This window comes from Pelecanus crispus, chromosome Z (genome assembly GCF_030463565.1).
Source record: "Pelecanus crispus isolate bPelCri1 chromosome Z, bPelCri1.pri, whole genome shotgun sequence".
In the NCBI taxonomy this organism is placed as follows: Eukaryota; Metazoa; Chordata; class Aves; order Pelecaniformes; family Pelecanidae; genus Pelecanus; species Pelecanus crispus.
Window position 1 is genome coordinate 32683330 of NC_134676.1, and position 21314 is coordinate 32704643.

Below are 21314 nucleotides of genomic sequence, written 5' to 3' on the forward strand. Positions count from 1 at the left end.
CAAAGCTAAATTAGAAATTTGCTGAGTTGAAAAACCTAGTTTTAATCTTCATTAATTTTTTCATTGACATTTTAACTGGAATACTGATTTTACTGGGAGCGAACTGGGGCCATGTGTGTGCCAAAAGCTTGAACTTGATTGCATTCCAATCAAAAAGTCATCTAGTGCTTATAGATTTACTTAATTATTTAAATTTTTGAGGGGGTTGGGGGGAGAAAACTGATGGAGGCTGTTTTTTCATCTGAGATTAGTCAAATTCCTAATCTTCGTTTCAATGAAAACTAAACTTTCAAAAGGATATTGGGTCAGATTTTTATACTTTGTTTCTTATATGCAAAAAGCACATTTAAAAATTTACATTTTTGGAAAATGTCTGTGACTTAGTGTTACAGGAGTTGTAATCATTACTGTTGTTGGTTTTACTTTTCAAGGTACCCAGAGAATGGTGTAGTAGAAATGGACACCAGTAATCTTCGACCCCGAGCAAGAACCATTCTGAAGTGGAGTGAACTAAAAGTGGGTGATGTGGTGATGGTTAACTACAATGTTGAGACTCCAGAAGAAAGAGGATTTTGGTTTGATGCAGAAATTACCTCTTTGAGAGAAATCTCAAGGACTAACAAAGAGGTTCATGCTAAAATTCTGCTGGGGTAAGATTTGTTTGACCAACTCATAAAATCTCTAAATATCATATAAAGTATGTTTGTTGGGTTTTTTGTCTACTAGTCGTCGCTAGATTAAAATTAACATCATGCTTCGATTCCACAGCTGTCTGGGTCATGGAATTACAGTGCATGGTTTTTACAATGTGCAGATTTAGCTGAGTCAGAATTTTTACATTTCCTGAGATTGCTGGAGGCAGCTGTAAGGTTCCATGTATTATCTGTGATTCAAATGGATAAGTGTGTTTTTATTTATATTCCTTCATATGTTATATATTTATACATTTATATTAATTTATATATATTATATATTCAATATATTATATAATTCAATTCTATTGAAAGCTGAAAAATCTGTTTTCAGTAATTTTTGAGATAATTGGGAACCCCTAGGCCTCACGTGATTATTAGTCATCTTTGATAATTTGAGTAAGTCTCTGAACTGGCTAATTTAATTTTTAAAGAATAAAATATTTACGTAGGTATTATACCTTCTGAAAAGTAAAATGTGGAACTATGGGATGTGGGAATTATGAGTTTTCATGTGGCTGAACTCACCTGATTATCTTTGCTTTGTTTTCCTATTTAACTGAAAAACTTGCATGTAGTTCTTTAGGAACAGTGTTTTCTGCAGAAATCCATATGACATTACTGTCAGTAAGCTGTGTGATTGCCTTCTTAGGGATGAACAGATGACCAGTCTTTACTGGCAGTCTCCTTGACGAATTCACTGTAACCTTCCTCCTCCTCCTCATTAGCTTTCCTTGTTCCTTTAACATTATCCTTCTCTGACACAAAACAACTAAGCAAATGGATCCAGTCTGCCACCTCCATCCTTGCAAAAGAGGGGAGTGTGGGGGTACTTACATATTAGAAGGGAAACTGATTTTAAAATTGAACTGGAACCAAAGCGAAATTTCTTTTTACTTAAGAAATGATTGATTAATGTTGGCATGTCTGACATTTACTTAATAAGTACTATCATTGTTCTGGGATTATATTCCTTAAAATGAATTGCACTATTTGCATAGTAGTGTAGTTTTCTTTCTCATGAAGGAGAATTGTTTTATCTGTAGGAAGACTTAGAGTGTAAGACATGGTTAATTGGAAGAGACACACAGAAGACACGATCAGGTGCAATTCAGTATTTTGTGGGAGGAAAAAAAAATTGCAATCATGCTTAGTACTGGGAAATAGGAAAGACATTGACTTGGTAAATCATGCAAGTAAATGGAAATCTGTTTTGTGTATGGTTTTTAATTTTAGAATAACAGGAGTTTTATTAGATAATCTCAGTGCATTGTGGTTGTCTTGTATGAAGTAGAGCAGGCATATGGACTTGTTTTGTAGGCAAAGGAAAAAAAAAACACCTTAAAATGTAAAGCAAGAAGAAATTGAGTAGGTAGTTTGAATTACTAACTTGGAAGAGAGAGGAGACTAAGAAATGGAGGCCGGTCTAGGAGATGAAGTTTTTAATTGTAACGCATTTAATATATGTATGGCATTTGGTGAATCAGAGATGGACTTCATGACCTTCTACAAACAGAACTGTCCAGGTATCAGTTTAGAAGTTCAAATGTCTATTCATAACATTATTTAAAACTGTTGTCTGCATGGATTCTTTCAATTTTTCCCATTTATTAAAATATGATAATCAAAATATGTTTTATATTGGCAAAAGCAAGCACATGGTGGCCAATAAAAAATTCTGTTCATTCTGCTTGGAAGTCTATAGGATAGTCTTTTTTTAATCTAAATAAGCTGATAGTTATGCTTCAAATTTGAAGATGGTAATTTCAAATAGCATCGCTACTGTGGCAAGTACCATGGGGTTCCCCATGGTATTGACACTTACTATTCTGTGAAAGGAGTTTGGGGGGAAAAAGATATGTATCTTATTCTAAGGTGGTGAATTCAAGTCCATTTTTCTAATGGAATCTTACATTTCAGTGCATTTTCTAACTGACTAAGAATTCAGGCTTCATTTACATGTTGATAGCTTGTATATGCAATAGTCAATTAGTTTGCAGGAAGTAAGGTTATCTGAGCCCTGCCATTTCTGAAATTTATCAAGGAATAATTCTGTATCACCTGCACTACCTAAGTGACTCCTCTCAATTAGCAGTAAAAATACAAGATAAGTCTGCTAGTATTCATAAACTTGTGTAAGGAACATGCTGCAACAAGAATCACTTTACATTTCAGGTATGTTGGTTTGCAAACTAAAAATCAATCTCTTAGTGTTTCAATGTTTATTAATATATATTAATATATTAATATACTAATATAATACAAATATACATAATATAAAACATATCAGTATATTTTAGTTTAGAATTCTGATTGTTATACTGTTTTAGTCTGTAATATAATTAATGTGAATATTTTATAATATATTATTGATATGTTGTCATGAGTTCTTACCATAATGTTAGCATTAGTTAATTGTTTTAAATAAAAGTGAAATGTATTTTGAATGCTTTATGAGTATATGTTAGTGATTAATCGATTGTATGTTAATGACTAATTATTTGTGTACTACTTAAGAACAACCTTAGCAGGCAGTAAAGGGAGGCAGAGTCCTTAAGGTTGCTTCAGATATATTCATGGCTTGGACTGTTTTCCCAGGTACTACATCAAAGAGGCTTTGTATAAAACAGTTTTGTACGCAATAGTTGAATGTTTGATTTATTGACCTTCATTGCTTTTGACAAAGATTTCGTGAAGCTGTTGGCGCAGTGACAGGAAATAACAAGAACATGTACTGTTTGAGGTAATGCTTTGGAGCTGGTAGAGCATGTGATGAGTACTACTTCTTTACTGTATCTGTTGACGTGTGTGTTTGTTAGGTGTTACTTTTACTTGTGTCTCAGTCATAACCTGAAGGAAATGTCCTGTACAGTCTGTTATCATTAGTTCATCTTTTGGGAAACAGATATGGGTTAGTGAATATTATCAAAGAGAGGAGTGAGACTGAACAAGGGAGAAAGACGTCATTATACAGAAGAATTGACGTGTTAATAATTCTCATTTGTACTGTATTTGCTCAGCAACTGAAATTTTTCATTGCAGGATGTCTAAAACCTATCCAAACTGGACTCACTGTGTCTTAGATACAAATACCATGGGAACAGCAGTGCTTTGACCATGGAAAGCCTAGGGCCTAGGACCATAGGTCTCTTATGACTGTCTGTGCATCCTTACACTTCAGAATGGTCTCTGTATGCGTGGTACCTCTGAACTGATTGTAACTAAATTTGCAGGGTGTACCTCTATTTTTGAGCATTCTCCATTTTTCTTTTCGGGAGTATCCTCTGTTTCATGATGAAAGCAGTTATTTGTAATCCAGAGTGATATGACTTGTCTTCTTTGCAGTTTAAAGGGCATGTATCAAATGCCTGTTACTGGTGGATAGTTGTGAAGCAAGCTGTTCACAATTTATTTTAATGTTGGAGCTGGCTGATATGATTAAAGTCACCACACCAAATCAAACCAAAGTAGTTCAAATGGTGCTTTGCATTTTCTCCTTGCTAGACTTCAGGATAGAGACAAAATCAGCTCTCACTTTCTTCAGTCAGCCTTTCAAAGTTTCAATTTATCAAGGACTCTGTCAATACCAAGGCTTGCATTGGTTAAGCCTTTGGAGTTATACAAGAATATCAGAAAAATAATTAAGTGAATATTTAATTAATTTGAGGTCTTTACTCTCCATTACCACTGCATGGGTAATAGTAAGGGTCCTGAATTTACAGTTTTATATTTGTTGTCTTTTAGTTCTGCAGGTTTTTGTCAGGCTTCCTGCTCCCAAAAAGAAAGAATTGTTTTGTTTTCAGATCAGTCTCCCTGGTTTTCTATGTAACCTGCCAGATATGGAGCTTATCTTCCTCTCTTGAACACCATATCTGCTTTTTTTTTTTTTTTTTTTTGGAGGTTAAATTCATGTTTATCTTTTTTTAGACTCCTCTTACTCATGTCTGGCGTGTTTTTCTTCTCAGAAGACAGTATGATGTTTTTACATGGTCTGGGCTACCTGTACAGATTTTACTTCTAGCTGCTCCTTTTACTTCTTTTGAACAAGTTTTTCCATTTATATTTAACTTCTGATTTTTGAAGTAATTAGTAATATTTTTTTATAGCTTTGTGAAGGTACGGAATTTAAACACATTACAGAATAGTGAACTAACAGTGAAACAAGTCTTGCACATTCTTCTGGATGATTTAAACAGTTCTTGCACCTCTGGTGCAAAAAGAAAAAACTATTGGCAGTTACACCTTGTTTTGACACAGAAAAATAACAGTACCATACTTCCTGTCCCTCTCACTATGTACTGTGGTAATTAATATGTCACAGTTGTTGTTGTCATACTTTGTAGGTACCCAATAGTGTAGTTTTCATACTGTGTTTCTTCTTTAGGCCTGAAATTTATGTCTATGGTTTATTCCTTACTGATCCTTGTATACTTTTGTGGTATAATTTTCTACCCAAAATAACTTTCCCATTTATTTGTTTTAATGTAGCATCTTTGACTGTTGCTGGGTGATATGGGAAGACATTGTTTTGTTGATATATGGAATATTAACAAGATTTACTTGGAGACGTTTTTAACACTAGCTTTCATGCTGTATCAGCAGGTATCCTAATAATAAGAATTCTAATTGCTGAAGAACTTGCCTGCATCTTTCTTGCACAGGCATAAAAATGGCATGTTTCTTCTAGGCAACAAAGCTTCTGAAAGGGTGAATTTGTCTCTCCCTTTTTCCTCTTCTCCTTATGACTTCAGTGGAGCTGGTCACCTCCTTTGAAGAAGAGATCTGCTTTTGAATCAACGCAACTGTTTCAAATCAAGATAGATTCTGATTGTCCAAGAAGCCTGCTGGGATTTTTCGTGGTGATTCTGTAGAGGTGATGCCTAGAACTTCTTACGCACTTCTGTGAACTGCTTTTTCCTAGTCTGTACAGCTAGAGATGGCTCTTCTTGTGATATACAGCCTTAGGTAATAATCTCTCAATTCCTAACAGGAGTGACTCTTAACAACAGGAAGAGTATTTTGGGTCCCACTTAATTATCCTGTTGGACAAAAGAACTCATGTTTCTGTGTGTGAAAAGAATGATCTGTTGGAACATAAGAAGTGAAGTTTACTGGAAATCAAACTGTGTATTTTTAAATTCCAGATAAGGCTTTTGATCTTGCTTCAGTTGTGATTTCATTCTTGAGGAAAAACTCAAGAATTAAAAGATACAATGGACATGAGAACAGAATATTATTAAAGAGACTTTTGAGTAGCATACAGTGCCTCCTCTTACACAAAAAAAAATGGAGTCTGGGGTGCAGGACAAACTGCTCAGAAGGTATTGGAACACACTGTCAGAGCTACTGGGACTGGAGAAAGGTTGGTCCACTGGGACTGGAGAAAGGTTGGTGTCTGGGATGTGTTGTTTCGGTCAAAAGTGAGAGACTGAACAATATCTGACTGAGACTAGTTCATGAAGAGAACATGAACAGAGTGAATCCTTTAACCACTCGCTGTGGTAATTGTCCTCTTCACCAAGGTCATAAATGAGATACAGTACCTTGGTTCAGCACATATGAAATCAAAACCAGCAAGTTTAGAAAGAAGGAGTACATTTTGAAGAGTATTTGGCTGACTTGGTATTACAGATACCCTTTTCATGTTTCCTCTTCCTCCTTTCCTTTCTTTCTCTTTGGACGAAAATTTTCCATGTTACAAACAATCCCTGAATAGTTACGATCAACAAGATCTATGCAGACTGTAGCTATTCCTCCACACACTTTGTTTTCCTGCACACTTTCTTTTCCTGCTTTAAAGAGGACAGATCTTCAGGAGGTTCTATTGTGCAGAGAGAAGTGGAAGGATTACAGTTTTAAGATGGTTTACCGTAGTTTTTTCTCTTATATGGAAGAAATATTTTATCTCTTGATACTTCCCTTTTCCCAGTTCTTAAAGAGAGAGCATAAAAAGTAATTTATTTGTCCTTTGTGCCATTTCCCTGTACATTGTGTGTTCTTAACTGGCAATATGAAGAAACTGGTATTTGACTGAGTGTTTCAGTTTGCTTTCCCAAAATGGAGGGAAGGTAGACTAGGTGCTTCTAATTCAACTTGAGTCTTTGGGACTGTGAATGTACTGTTCTTTTGTCTGAAATTTTAAAATTTGAGTTGTAAACTAAGTCTGCCTTATTAGAGAGAGTGTTATCTCTCAAGCTAAGTAGCCCCGTTGTGTAAGAGCTGCTCAGTCCTGCTGGTGAAGGGGTAAGACTTTGGAGGACAAATCCTCCCAAGGGAAAGGAACAGGCAAGTCCTGTGGAAGAAAACCTGGTTAATGGCACAGCTCGTGTCAACAGGCATTTGGCTTTTAATACCATGGGGCCCATAACTGGGTTCCCATCTGTCCCTGAAAGTCCTTGATCCTCAGCTGGGACAAGAGCATCTATGCCAACAGGCTGGCCAACCTGGTGAGTAGAGCTTTGGGTGCTGAAGGGACATTATGACTCACAGTAAAGGGAGGTGTTGGCATGTGCATGGAAAGCAAAGGGTACAGGGTGGGAACAAGAGGGATACCCATCTCAAGTGCATGTATGCAAATACATACAGCCTGGGAAACAAGCAGGAGGAATTAGTTCTGCATATAGTCACAGAACTATGACATTGGTATAGTGGAGACATGATGGGACAGCTCACATGACTGGAGTGAGAGATGGATGGATAAAAACTTCTCAGGAAAGGCAAAGATAAAGAAGGCAGGGCTGCCATGACATGAAGTTTGGATGCAGGGAGCTGTTCAGTGGGATGACAACAGTCTGGCTGAGAGCTTGTGGATGAGGATGGGAGAGGCCAAAAAGGATGACATTGTGGTGGTAGTTCACCCAGTCAGGGTGAGGAAGAGGACAAAGCCTTCTTTAAAAGTCTCTGAATCACAGGCACTGATTTTCATTAAGTACTCGAATTCCCTGACATCTGCTGGCAGGACAACACGGGAATGCAGGCAGTCAAGAAGCTCTCTGGAGGGTGTCAGGGATAACTTCTTAAATACAGGTACTGGATAGGTCAATGGGGTGATACACAGCTGGATATCCTGTTCATTATCAAAAGCTGCTTGGGGATCAGATGATCAGTGGTAGCCTTGGCTATACTGACTGTGAAATAGTAGATACTAAGATCCTGATGGAACTGAGGAAGGAGAATAGCAGAGCATAGACTCTGGAATTTAGTACAGCAGACTTCACTGTCACTCGAGGAACTGTTTGATGGGATCCTATAGAAGGCAACTGTGAAGGAGCTCATCAGAGCTGACAGGTGCTTAAGGACAACCTCCTCCAAATGCCAAGATGGTTCGTCCTGATACTGAAGAAACTAATAGATGTATCAGGAGACTGGCAAGGCTGAACCGGAAACTCATGACTTGGCTTCAGTGCAAAAAGTCAGTATATAGGAGTTGGAAACATGGGCAGTGTAAAAAGGAGGAATTTTGAACATGTAAGGATGGTGTTACGAGAACCAGAGCTCATCTAGAGTTGACACTTGTAAGAGATATCAAGGGCATTGCAGAGAACTTCTACCACTGCTTTGGCAGTAGAAGGCTGAACAAGGAAAATATGGATCTATTGATGAAAGACAGATGATGTAGTATCAACAGACACTGTCTTCATTGCCTTCACTGAGAAGCTCGCTCTGGTAGCTGTGCCTAGTGCAGGCATTCAAGGAGAGTCCTCAGCAGTTAATGAGGACTGAGTCAAGGAGTGCTTGCAAGAACTTGACCAGTGCAAGTCCATGGGACCAGATGGGTTGCATCCAGGTATGCCAAGCGAACTGGCTGATGCTGTAGTGATGCTCCTCTGTACCGTATTTGAAAAGTTGTGGAGATAGGGGACGTCCCTGACAACTGGAGAAGTGCAAATGTTGCATCCATCTTCAAAAAAGTCCAGTCAGACTTATTTCAGTCTGAGTAAAACCATGGGACAGTCCTCTTGGAAGTGCTGGCTGTGTGAAGATGATTTGGAATAGCTAGGGTTGGATTTTTTCCCAAGAGCAAATCATGCCTTACAAGCCTGGTTGCCTTCTGTGATAAAATGATTAGCTCTGTGGCCAAGGAGAGAGCAACAGATGTCATTTACTTCAACTTGTAGCAGGTCTTTTGTCTGTGCCCCATAGTATCCTATCTCAATTAGGATGTTGTGATCTGGGTGGATGGGCAACCAGATGGGTTTAGAAAAAAAATAAGATTGAATCATCAGGCTCAGAGGATAATGGTTAATGAGTTGTACACTACCTTGAAAGTGATAACAAGCAGGGAACTGCAGGGGTGTATCCTGGGACCTGTACTGCTCAATATCTTAAGCAACAGTGTGGCAGTGGCAATGCAGTGCACTCTTACCAAGTTTGTAGAGACACCAAATTGATGGAAACTCAAGGGTAGTACTGCCAGTCAGAGGGACCTGAATAGGCAGGAGGAATGGGCTGACGGGAGCCTCATGAAATTCAACAAGGATAAATGCAGAATTTTCTTGCATCTGGGAAGGCAGAGCCCCTTGCAGCAATACTGGCTGGGATGTAGCTCTGATGAGAAGGACCTGTGGGTCTTGGTAGACAGCAAACTGAACATGACCCAGTAGATATAATGAAGGCTAACAGTATTTGGACTGTATGAGAAGGATTATAATCAGAAGACTGGGGAAAGTGATTTATTCCCCTTTACTAAGCACTAATTAGACTGCATCAGGAATACTAGATTCCACCCACCCCCAAACACACACAGCCCCTACATCAATGCATAAACCACGTAAACTAGAGTGAATTCAGCAAAGGGCTGCTGAGTTGTTTGGGGTAACAGAGCGGTACATGGCAGGCAGACCAGAGATGATGGACATAAATTGAGACAAGAGAGGGGATAAAATTGGTTCTTTGGATTACATTCAATAGCTTAACTTTTCAGTTACTTAATTGTTATGTGTTAAGGCATTAACTGCTTTAACAAAGAAACCCCTCAAACTGTAAGTAACAAGTGTTAAAAGTTGCAGTGTTATGGGTTTCATAACCATTTCATAATTACCATAAGATAAAAGTATCTTTTGAAGGTGAATAATGGGGTGACTTGGATCTTGAGGGTTTTGTTTGTTTTCCTGGAACTTAAACTATATCTTCAGTATTTGTAACATTATCCTTTCTCTAATAAACATGCACACTTGGAACCACAGAGTCTTTTGGCTTGCTTTCTAGGGGGTGATTTTTAGAAATGTTTTGAAGACTAGTTTGTTCCTACTGAGGAAACTAATTCCAAACAGAAAAAGAAGAACAGAAGAAAACAAACTTAAGTGCAAAAAGGCAGAGGGGGAGTGGGGGTGGGGAGAAATGGTGGTGAGCACAGTATTAGAAAAAGCATTATGAAAATAAATAAAAAAAAGGAATGGTGTTGAAATACATATATACATTTAAGAGAATTGCTGAGGATGGAAAGGAGCTCATGAGATTGCTAAAGCAGGGTCAGCTAGAGCAGATTGCCTGGGACTATGTCCAGCTGGGTTTTGAATATCTTTATGGATGGAAACTCAACAACCTCTCTGTCCAGCTCTCTGGGTCACACTGAAGGGTAGCAAACACATCTGGTATACTGGCGGCTACTCCTTATTTTGTATCATCTGTGAACTTGCTGAGAGTCCACTCTGTTCCCATCATTCAGGTCATTAATGAGGATGTTAAACAGTACTGGCCCCAGGGTCAACCCCTGGGGTGCTACTCACTTGCCTTTAACTGCACTTTGTGCCATTGATCACAATCCTGTGGATTCAGCTAGTTTTAAATCCTCCTTACTGTGCACTTACCTAAGCCATACTTTGTCAGCTTATATGTGAGGATGTTACAGGAGACAGTATCAAAAGCCTTACTAAAGTGGATGTGAACATCTCCTGCTCTCCCATCATCTTCCAAACAAGTCACCTCATTGTATAAGACTGTCAGGGTGGTTAAGCATGATTTCCCCTTTGCAAGTCCATGCTTACAAGTCCTCATATCTGGAAATTATTTCCAGGATTATTTATTCCATCACTTTCCCAGGGATTGAGTTGAGGCTGACCAGTCTGTTAGCAGATACTCCTTCCCAAAGATAGGAGTGACATTTGCTCTGTTCCAGTTCTCAGGAGGGTGTCCTTGTTGTCATGACCTTTGAAAGATGACTAAGAGTAGCCTTACCCAGACGTCAGGCAGCTCCCTCAGTGGTCATGGGTGCAACCTGTTAGGCCCCATAGACTTACATATGTCCAGTTAAAGTAGTCAATAACCTAATCCTCCTCCACTGAGGCTAAGTCTTCCTTGCTCCAGACATTCCCTCTGGTCTCAGGGGCCTGGGATTCCTCAACATTGGTCTTACCAGTAAACACTGAGGCAAAGAAGGTGCTGAGTACCTTGGACTTTTCTGTGTTTATTGCTGTCAGGGGCCCTGCTGTATTTAGCCGTGGGCCCACATTTTTGCTAGTTTTCCTTTCCTGTTCTTGTAGTTGTAGAATCCTTCCTTGTTGCCTTTCATATCTCTTGCGAGATTCAAATCAAGGTAGACCTTGACTTTCTCAACCCTACACCTACACAATTGGACAGGAACTCCATACTCTCCCATGGGTCAGCTGCCTCTGCTTCTACCTCTTACACGCTTCCTTTTTATGTCTGAATTTAGTCTGGGAGCTCCTTGCTCATCCATGCAGGCTTCCTGCTGCCTTTGATTTCCTGCACATGGTGATAGACCTTTCTTGAGCTTGGAGGAGGTGATCCTTGAATATCAACCATCTTTACCAGACCCTTCTTCTCTCCAGGGTTGTATCCCATGGGATTTTTCTGAGCAGATCTCTGAAGAGATTACAGTCTCCTGTCCTGAAATCCAGGGTTGTCTTGCTTTTTACCTTGCTCTCTCTCCTCTGAGGATCCTGAACTCCATCATCTCATCCTCATTGCAGCCAAACTGCCTGGACTTTAATGTCCCATGTCCAGTTCTTCCTAGTTTGTAAGTATTGGGTCTAGCAGTGCACCTCTCCTTGATCACCTGTGTCAGGAAGTTGTTATCACTGCACTCCAGAAATTTCCAAGGCTGGTTGTGTTCTGCTCTGTTGTCCTTTCAGCAGATACCAGGTGCTTCAAGTTCCCTGTGAGAACCAGGGCCTGTAAACATGAAACTTACATGAAACTTCTTCCAATAGTCTGAAGAAGGCCTCATATCCCTGATTTGGAGGTCTATAGCAGGCACCTACTACAGCATCACCCATGTTGTTCTGTCTGCTAATCTTGACCTGTAAGCTCTCGACTGGCTCCTGACCTGTCCTCACGTAAGGGGCAACTCTTCCTCCTTGCCTTTCTAGCCTGGCCTTCCTGAAGAGCCCATATCCATTTGTCACAGCACGCCAGTCATGTGAGCTATCCCACCATGTCTGCATGATCCCAGTGAGGTCATGGACCTGCAGCAATTGCACGGACTTCTGTAATTCCTCTTGTTCGTGCCCCATGTTGTGTGCAGTGGTGTACTTTCTGACTTTCAGGAATTCCTGGTGAGATGAGATTAATCCTGTTCCAAGCAGGAGCATCTCTGGATGTCAAGCTTTTCCATTAAAGTAATGCTGTCATGTACATTCAAGCTGTGATAATCCGTTCATTACTAACTTTCTAGGCTAGGAATGTGGTTTTGGCCTTACTTGTGAGCAATTCCCATTTGTCTTTGATTCAACATGAAGCATTCTAGGGGAAATGTCTTTGTGTCTTTGTAGTTCCTATTTGATGATGGGTACCTTCAGATCTTTTTCCTCCTTGTTTTTTTTTTTAGTTTTTTTTCTGTTTGTTTTTAAAGAACCTTAAATTTATTTATTTACTTAGTATTATTTTTATTATACAGAGTACTTACCATGTTTCTGTGTTTTCAGGACTCTTCCTTTGCTAGTCTTTGTTTTCTGGAAACATCCTGAAAGTATCCCTGTGAGATTTTGTTATGAAGGGAGCTGCTTCTTCTCATGTCTTTGTTTTTGAATTGAGATTCTCACCTAATCCAGCTGGGTACACAGATTGGTCTCCTATAATTATATCTAAGCTCATGATGAGTATTGCTGCATCTACTCTCAGAATTGTAACATAATGTTAAATCTGGATAGAAGCTTTTAACCTCTTCTAGTACGAATCACCTGTTTGTGGCTCTGCTTCTTCCTAGTGTAAAAGAGCTTATTGACTAGTACAGCCCCCTGGAATGATGTCTTGAGCAGACTCTTTGTATTGTTCTGAGTCTCGCAATTCAGTCCACAAACACATAGCAAAGTGGACTGAGCTTAGACCATGCCCTGTGATGCCAAGCACAGCTCCTGGAGCTTTGTTTTTTGTATGTGAAGACTTTGGGTTTCCATCTTTGTGGGTCATCAACCAGCTCTTTTTACCTGGTTCTTTGTGGACATTTGGTCAAGTAGGTGTTAACATCTGTGTCTTTGAACCTGGATTTGGAAACTGTGGATGCCCACTTAGCATTGTGATAGTGCCAGCCACAAGCTTAATCATGTTCAAGAACGGAGTAGTTGTATTAATGGCAGGTTGTGGCCCCTCTCCTGTTTGAACCAGTGGCCTTGCTGCAGTACCACGGACAGGTCCGCATATGGCCCCCACAGCCAGCCACCGGCGGATATGTAGTGCTGGCGCTGCTGGGTGGGTGGGATCCATCTTCATTTGCTGCCCTTTTAGTCTGTCTCTTCAGTGGATTTCATGGCATAGGGCAGGGTCTTGCTCCTGAGCTACCATGGTAAATAGATTATTAGGATCTGACAATGACTTGCTATTCTCTCAGTCCAGTGCTTTCCCTTTTTCCCAGGTGCTAAGTTTATGCTTGCTTTTCTAATGTTCATCTCCTTTACAGATCCCAAGCTAAGGAAAAAAGGATAGTCCCTGCATCCAAATCTCTGCTTCCAGAGTCTGGCACCGTGAACTATAATACATTGTTTTGTAAATGCATCAAGCATTATGCCTACTACTGAGACTGAAAAAAGCGATATCCTGGCTGGCTTGTGTGTGTATCCACAATGAGAATTTGTAGGTTTGGGAGTTGGAGGGGTGTGTGTTCTGTTTTGTTTGTTTCGTTTTTAAAGGCCTTAACAGTTCATCTTAGATGATGACGTTTTTGGTAGTAAGGTCTTCAACTAATTCTGGGAAATAGTTTTTCTTAAAATCTTTTTTTAACCTTAGCAATTTATATATAGTGCGCAATAAAATCTTTGCATACTTCAAAAGTTGTCTTGTGTCTTTGTCGTTATAGTGGCTTGTGTAATAAAAATAAATAAAGCTGAATTAAAAGTACAGCTAATACTGTCCCATTTTGTACCTGTGCATTTGTATTTTCATGATGAACCAAATGGGTGTGGAATATTCTGAAAAAATCTTGAGAATATTGTTTGTTTTTCTGCTTGCGTACAATACAAAATAAAAGAACCTCTGTGTAATTCAGTGCCACCTGGCAGAATTTGGTAAAATTATCAATGTAATATGCTATCTTCATGTGGGAAGATCTTGTAAGTTACCTTTAAAACAAGCCTTCTTAATATCAAATTTCCAGTCATGTTTGGTGAGGGTTTCAATTGTTTTATGGGTATGTTTTAGCCTATGTTTCATTCTGTGTAGACAATGTGAGTTTGCAGTTTGTTGAAACTACAGTTTAGTCTAAGTTATAGTTAATGTTTAAATGGAAAGCAACCAGTAGTAATTTTCACATTGTGATATTTTATATCAGATTGAGATATTTTCCATTTAACATCTTTTGAAATATGCATGCTGTTACATATATTTGCTTTAATTTCAAAACATTCTTTTGGCTGATAGTCACTTAGAGTGAGTATATTGAAGTGAACATCATGACATAGTTCTGTTTTTCAGGAGTAGATTTCTGTAGAGAGTATTTGTTAGAATAGCACATATTCTCTAGCCTAATGATTTTAACATATTTGTAATTTAATATTTTTATAACAAACGTTGATGAACAATTGTTCATGAGCTCAGTTCAGGAACACAGTTTCTCTTGTTTCAAAGGCAAAGAAAAGTCTTTTCAAAAAACAGTCCTCACTTTAAAAAGTGTATATTGAGTAAGGCAAGATACAAGTTCATGCAGCTGTTAAATGTGAAAGCACAAAGTGTAAAGACGCAAGAAATGCTGTTAATAATACAGTAGACATGAACTCTAGTGGTTCAACTGCTTCTAAGGGGGTGATGGCAAAATTTCTAACAAGCATTTTGAATGGTAATATTGAAAAGATTGTGTGCATATTTCTGAAGAAATTATCCAACTGTTGTTTGATGATGTGGGAGAAAATAGTTGCTGATTGAAAGCTTTGCAAAAGTAGAATAGAGGCTGATTGATCATAAATGGGGTGTAAACAAAGTAGTGTGTATGAAAAGATAGATACTGAATGCGGTAGTAAATTTGGTCCTCTTTTGATTTTTATATTGTTTGTTAACTGAACTCATACATTTGGAGAGCGTAGCCGACATTATATTCTCTTAGGTTTTATTCTGATTGTGGCTGTTTCTCTGCTGACCTGGACAATACCATTTGACAATAACCGTAGAAGCTGACAAATGAATTAGTTGTCTGTGCGAAACATGACTTAATGTAAGGTTTTGCTCTTAGGAGGCCTAAAGGTAAATTGGCATTGCACACTTTTCCTTATGATTCTTTGTGTGAATATAACCTTTGTGTGTGTTTTTTCAAATAGTAAATTTTTCTGGTTTTTCTTCAGCATTGTATTTTGACGCTTAGTGCATGTTGGAATATTTCTCTATTAATTTCAATATAATAAAGTGATGAAACCAGAAGATTCCAGAGAGAGATCTGGCAATTGTAACTGAATCTCTCTCAGACTATAAGAACTGGTAGTTTTCACAGTGTGGTAATTGTCATCTAGCAGCTTTTCTTTTCTTGAAAGTTGACCTTTGAAATATCCAGGATAATGCCCAGTTCTCATACTTCTAGTCAGCTGTGATTATGTATGTCTAGAGTGTTTTGCAACGTGAAGGTTTAAAAAGAAGTGTGGAGGGAAAAAGTACAGATATAAGAAGGTTCAGTTGGAGGTTTCTATCTGGCTATGGCTAATCTATCTAAAAGGAAATCTTGTATTAGGAATTCTGTTGTATTGAAGGGTCTGGCTCCGGTTTGGGATTTAATTTCTTTAAAGGATTTAGCATACTTACATGAAATACAACTGTAGTCCCATTTACCATGTGTAATGTATAACTCAAGATTTTTTTTTTTTTTAATCCCATTTTTGGTATGGTAAGGTGAAGAAACAAAGAAAGGTGATATTTCTTGTGTATATTTGATAGAATAATATAACCACAATTTTATTAGGTAACCGTAATTTTTAAGACAAATTATGTGTAACCTGATTATTATTAAAGCCATTGTAATGTGGCAGAAGAATTAGTCTTTTAAGAGCAACTAGCTGAGCAGAGATTTTTAGCTTTGGTAAGGCTTAAACATTTATTAATAGCCATCATTTGTCACAATGGTAGTTGAACTTCCTCTGTAGCTCATGATATGCAGCTGTGGCATTTGTTGGAATGTACCAGCTTTGTAAAGTTATTTGATAGTATTTGCTTGCTCATTATGTAACTCGTGCCAGAAAATAAAACGTTTCTTCTGGTTCAAATACTGGATATCTTTTAGGAAAAGCTTAATTTGAAAGTTACTTTCTGAGTGCCCTTAGCCCAGAGGAAAATACAGGAGATGCCCAAAAGAGAAGGAATGTCTACCATGACCTAATATGTAATGCAGATATGATGAATTCCATCTATTTTATCAGTTCCATCTAGATAGGGAATAGAATTGGTTATGTCAGTAGGATTGCAGTGCTATGAGAGAAAAACATGCTTTTACCAATTGTTACCTCCATGTAACTGATTTTTTTTTTTTTTTAATTTTGAGAGTTCTGTGTTTTCTAGTATTAATTACAGGAGTTGTTTTATTTAACTAGCTATATAAAAAAAAGTATGTTGCGCTTCAGTACTTTGAGGTTGAGATAATATACACGTGATTTTTTTGTAATAAAGTTGGTGATAAAAATCCATGCTTCTGTGTACTTCACAAAAACGTTTTGCTGTGGTACCTGTTGAAACACTAACACCATCGAACCAACTTATAAATATTTTCATGGTATCTTTCAAGAAAACAATGTGATAATCAGTGTAGTTAAAAGTCATTTTAATAGTTTAAATTGGCACCAGTGAATTTACTCCTAATAAATATTTTCCTGAGCTCAGGTTTGTCTTGTTTCCCAAAGATATGGATAGCAGTAACACAAGTGTCTGTAGATTTCTAAGTACAGCTTTATGGTGTTTTGCCACCTTGCTTCTTGTCTAAAGACTGTATGGAGAGAATTACATGTGAGGAAAAGCTTTTTTTATTTTTTAAACAACTACTTTCTAGATTTCTGGAGAAAATGCAGTAAAAAGGGGGTTAAATTAAAGTAAAACAGCTCTAAGCAATAAGGCAGTGTAGAGAGAGGGGCAGAAATGTTGCAAGTTTTTCCTAGATGCAGTTTTGCTCATAATAGGGGTAGTGTAGTTAGACTACATACACATTGAAGATTTGCAGGATGCAAAAATTGGGGAAAAATACGCTCTGCAAATATGCTGAAATTTGTCTGAAGTGTACTGAATTTGAGAATTATCTCTATCCCATGACATGGGTAAAGTTACTTTTGTAGCTGCTACATTGAGACTGTCACTATTGTTTCTTGACAAGATTTCAACTTAATAAATTACGCTTCAGATTTTCTGTAGATGCATATGTAGTTGTATGCTTACTACTATCCAACACATTGTTCAATTTCTATGACTATTTTGACTTTTCTATACAGATCTGCTTGAAGTTTAAGGTGTGCTTTATTTTTTTTCTTTTGCTTTGTAAGCATACAGAGATACAAACCAATACATGTATTTTTTGTGTGAATATAAAATTTCATGTTATTTAGGTGGAAGAAAGCATAATTCTGTGTTTTGGTTTTAAAATAGATTCACTACTTTTGAGTTATGTTAGAAATAAGTCCTAGAGGAATCAAGCTGGATAGGGAGGCAAGCAGTGGTATAGCTAAGGAAGGATCTAACATAGCTAAATTTATAGCATTAAAGAGTGTCAGGAGATTTGTTTTGTTTCGTTTTTAACTTTAAATAATCTAGGACTAACAAAAAGTATAGGGCAGTTAAAAACAGACTCTCCAAGGTACAGAAAATAAGCAGGGAAACCTTGATGCTTTGACAAGCTCAGTCTGTATTTGTTCATTCATTCGGTTTTCCTGCCAGAGATTATGTTTACAATTTGTCCTCTGTATTTGAATGCATAGTGCTTTTATGAGTGTGAATTAATGGGTATGTGTTGTAGATAATTCAAAGTGTCTGTGCATGCTATTGCAAAAGAGAGAAGCTTCCACTCTCACCTTCCCTGCAGAGGTGTACTGGCACCCACAGATCTTTTAGAGGGGGTAGTTGTTCTTGGGAGTGCTTTTCTCTCTCTTTCAGGGAAAATTTTCTAGTTAAATAGTTCACTTTAAACCAAACCTGGAAATTGTGCCCTAAGTAGTACTTCAGATTTGGTAACAGCTGGAGGAATTTAAGTGCTGTAGCCCTTCACAGACTGGAAGTATCTCCATAATCCTATGTTGCCAAGAGGCATACTTTGTCGTAACAGCAGCTGGCATCCAGTGCTCCAGTGTGGGTGGCTGGACCATGCGGTCTCATCCAGGCTGAGGTGCAGAAAATCAGACTTCCTGTGTTCACTGCACTGTATGGAAGCCTAAATAAATCTGAGGGGTGTTACCCACAATGACCAGAACTGCTTTTAAGTATTGCCCTCTAGTGTGCAAATGAAGATTATCTTAAATACATGATTTTCCTGGTCAGGAAAAGAAACTGTTCTTTATCTGATGGGCATATATGCATTGATTTTAGCATTTGTATGTTTGCTGAAATATCCCAAATCTTTGAAATTTGCTAGCATTTGCTGTTTGTGCATGTGACCAACAGTGGGGAATGTTTTCCCTCCAAAAACTGCAAGGAAGGAAAAGCGTCAAAATAAATACAGATGCCAAAGTAAACAGCTGTTGGTACACTTAAAAGACAATTAGAGTGAATCAAGACACAGAGTCTTCTCAACTCCAGTTCCATGGAGACCTAAACACTGCAGTGCTCAGGGCCACCAAAAGGTGTTGTGTTGCCTGTGTTTTTTTCCCTGGCTTATTTTTTTTTTCTGCCTTAGTTAAGTCAGCATGTGACAGGGTCGAAGAACTGGAGTCAGCACAAGGGAAGTGGTGGCAGCAGACAAAGAGCTAGAGTGAGGAGCAACAGATCCTGGACTGAAGCCTGGTGTTTCCAGAGGTGTTCTGTTATTGTGGTTATCCTTAGTTAATATGGACCTAGTATCTTGTTTCCCTATGTGTCTATAGTTTGATTTACTTTTGCAGCCTAGAACTTTTTATAGGGATGTGCCACCTGGCTGACTTTCTTCAAAAGGATTTTCAGGTCTTCTCTGTGGTTGTTTCTTACAGATATCCTACAAATAGGGCTTAGAAGACTTCTTTGCCTGATTCAGACATATTCTCAGGTCTTTCTACACTCTAAATATTTGAAAGAAGCATAGCATTTTAACTTAACTTGTGGTCTTCACCTGGAAAATAGTCTCCAGTGTGGCAATATTTAATCATTATCTTTACAGTTACTCATTTTCATTATGTCCCTGCTTCTGAAGAGACACTTGTAATAGTGCAGTGCACTTCAGCTTTGCTTAGCAGAATCTTGCACAACCTCCTTCAAATACTGAACAGTAACCAATACAGCAGTTTGTTTTTTCACTCATATTAAACCCTTCAAACAACTGTATAATCTTCACTCTTTCCTAACTTGGAAAGTGGCTATTCTTTGGCTCTTCATAACTATGCTTTTAAACACCTAGCACTGAGTAAAATCAGCACAACTTTCTCTTGAACTTGTTGAAGTGACTGTGTGCTACTACTTCTCTATTATGTCCAGCACATCTGATGTCTATATAAGAAATAAGAAAAAAATCTATTTTATTTCTTGTGTTGCAGGATGCTCACTGGACATTTTAACTACAAACATCACAGTCTTGGTAAAATGTTGAACTTTATAATCTTAATAATTCAAGCTATGGTATTTGTGGTCTGTATTCATTTAGTTGCTTCTGTAGTTTCAGATTTTGAAGTGTTTTACTAGAACCAAAACACAGACTGCGGCAGTGCAACAGAATTAGATTAACTTTTGAAGAGGAAAGACGTTCAACAACCCCAAATCTCCTTCAGATTTTTTTTTTTTTTAAATGGCTGGGTCTTACCCTGCAAGAAATAAAGCTCTCTAGCTAGTAAATTCCTTTCTCTCGTGTCAAACTGCTCAGTTCTGATATCATAATCACACATGACTTTCCATGAAATCAGTGAGACTACGTTCAGGAATTAATACTTCCAATACAGGTTATACTGAAAATTCCTACTTAGTTCTAGATTAGGTAGTAAATTGAAAATGGTAGGAGAACAGGCAGTTGAAGAAGGCACAATATCATCCTGAGGAGGGAAAAAAAGGGAGTGTTTTAAAACTGTTGGTGTTTTTCTGGCCCTTTCTTCCTAGGTACGTTTACATTTGAATTAGAATTTTAGTAAATACAAAGAGATTATAATAAGAGGAGGTGAAAACCTTTACAGTTAATATTTCCTAATCCTTCTCTAGAAGTCTTTCAGCATTAGTGTTGTAGAGTAATGGAGTATTTGTTACTCATCACTGAGATACGGTGAACAGACTTTGCACTGAAACCTGACATTAACAGGACTACTCACAGTACGTAATTCAGTATTGTACATGTCTTTGCAGGATTGGGTTTTAGGTTTCCAAAACATTTAGAAGTCATAGAAGGGCTTTTGAAGCTTTCTATTGCTTTTCTTACTCTGTGGGTTCCAAGTAGTGTCTGTTACTGTGTCTTATAAGTCATCTTTCTAGTTCAGTTCTGTTATAATGTTTCATATGCTGTATTTGAGAGGATATGATTTTGTCTGGTCTACCGTGTTCAGCCAAGAAAACATTTTCAGGTTTTAGAAGTAGAACTACAAAGTTACAGGTGGCTATCAATAATGACGTGCTCAGCTGGCAGGTAGTCTGAGGGTAATGGAGTAGTCTTTTCTTTATGTGAGTTTTAAGTATGTGTTTTGGTTTTCTTTGAAATTACAGTATTAGACTGAATTTTGTGTGTGAATTGAAATAAAGTATCCTATCAGTGATGAAAAAAAGATGCTAGTTAGCTTTATCTCATTGCTTAGAATTCATAAAGTACAGAATCTAGGTCTGAGGAACTAAGTTGAATGTACTTTTTATTCTTTTTATTTTTCAGAGGCCCAGAAGACACAATAAATGATTGTAAAATCCTTTTTATAGAGGAAATGTACAAGATTGAAAAACCAGGAGCCTATCCATTGACATTTGGGGATGGAGATTTCAAAAGTATGCTTTTTTAATTATTTGAATAGAAGTACAAATTGAATGATGTTGCCTTAAAAAAATAGAACGATCAGCATGCAGAAGATTTTGTTTTGTGTGTTCAGGAAAGCAGTAACATAGAATCCTTTTTAGATTTCTGTT

At 37.8% G+C, this 21314-nt stretch overlaps 1 protein-coding gene across 5 annotated transcripts in view; it reads left to right on the forward strand.

The window, feature by feature from the left end:
- Positions 1-21314, forward strand: part of UHRF2 (ubiquitin like with PHD and ring finger domains 2) — a 92672-nt gene that overhangs the window by 35782 nt on the left and 35576 nt on the right. For all 5 annotated transcript variants that reach the window (XM_075727185.1, XM_075727186.1, XM_075727187.1 and 2 more), the window contains exons 4-5: positions 432-650; positions 21067-21176. In XM_075727185.1, the coding sequence (XP_075583300.1) occupies positions 432-650; positions 21067-21176 (329 nt within the window). The remainder of the gene's footprint in view (positions 1-431; positions 651-21066; positions 21177-21314) is intronic.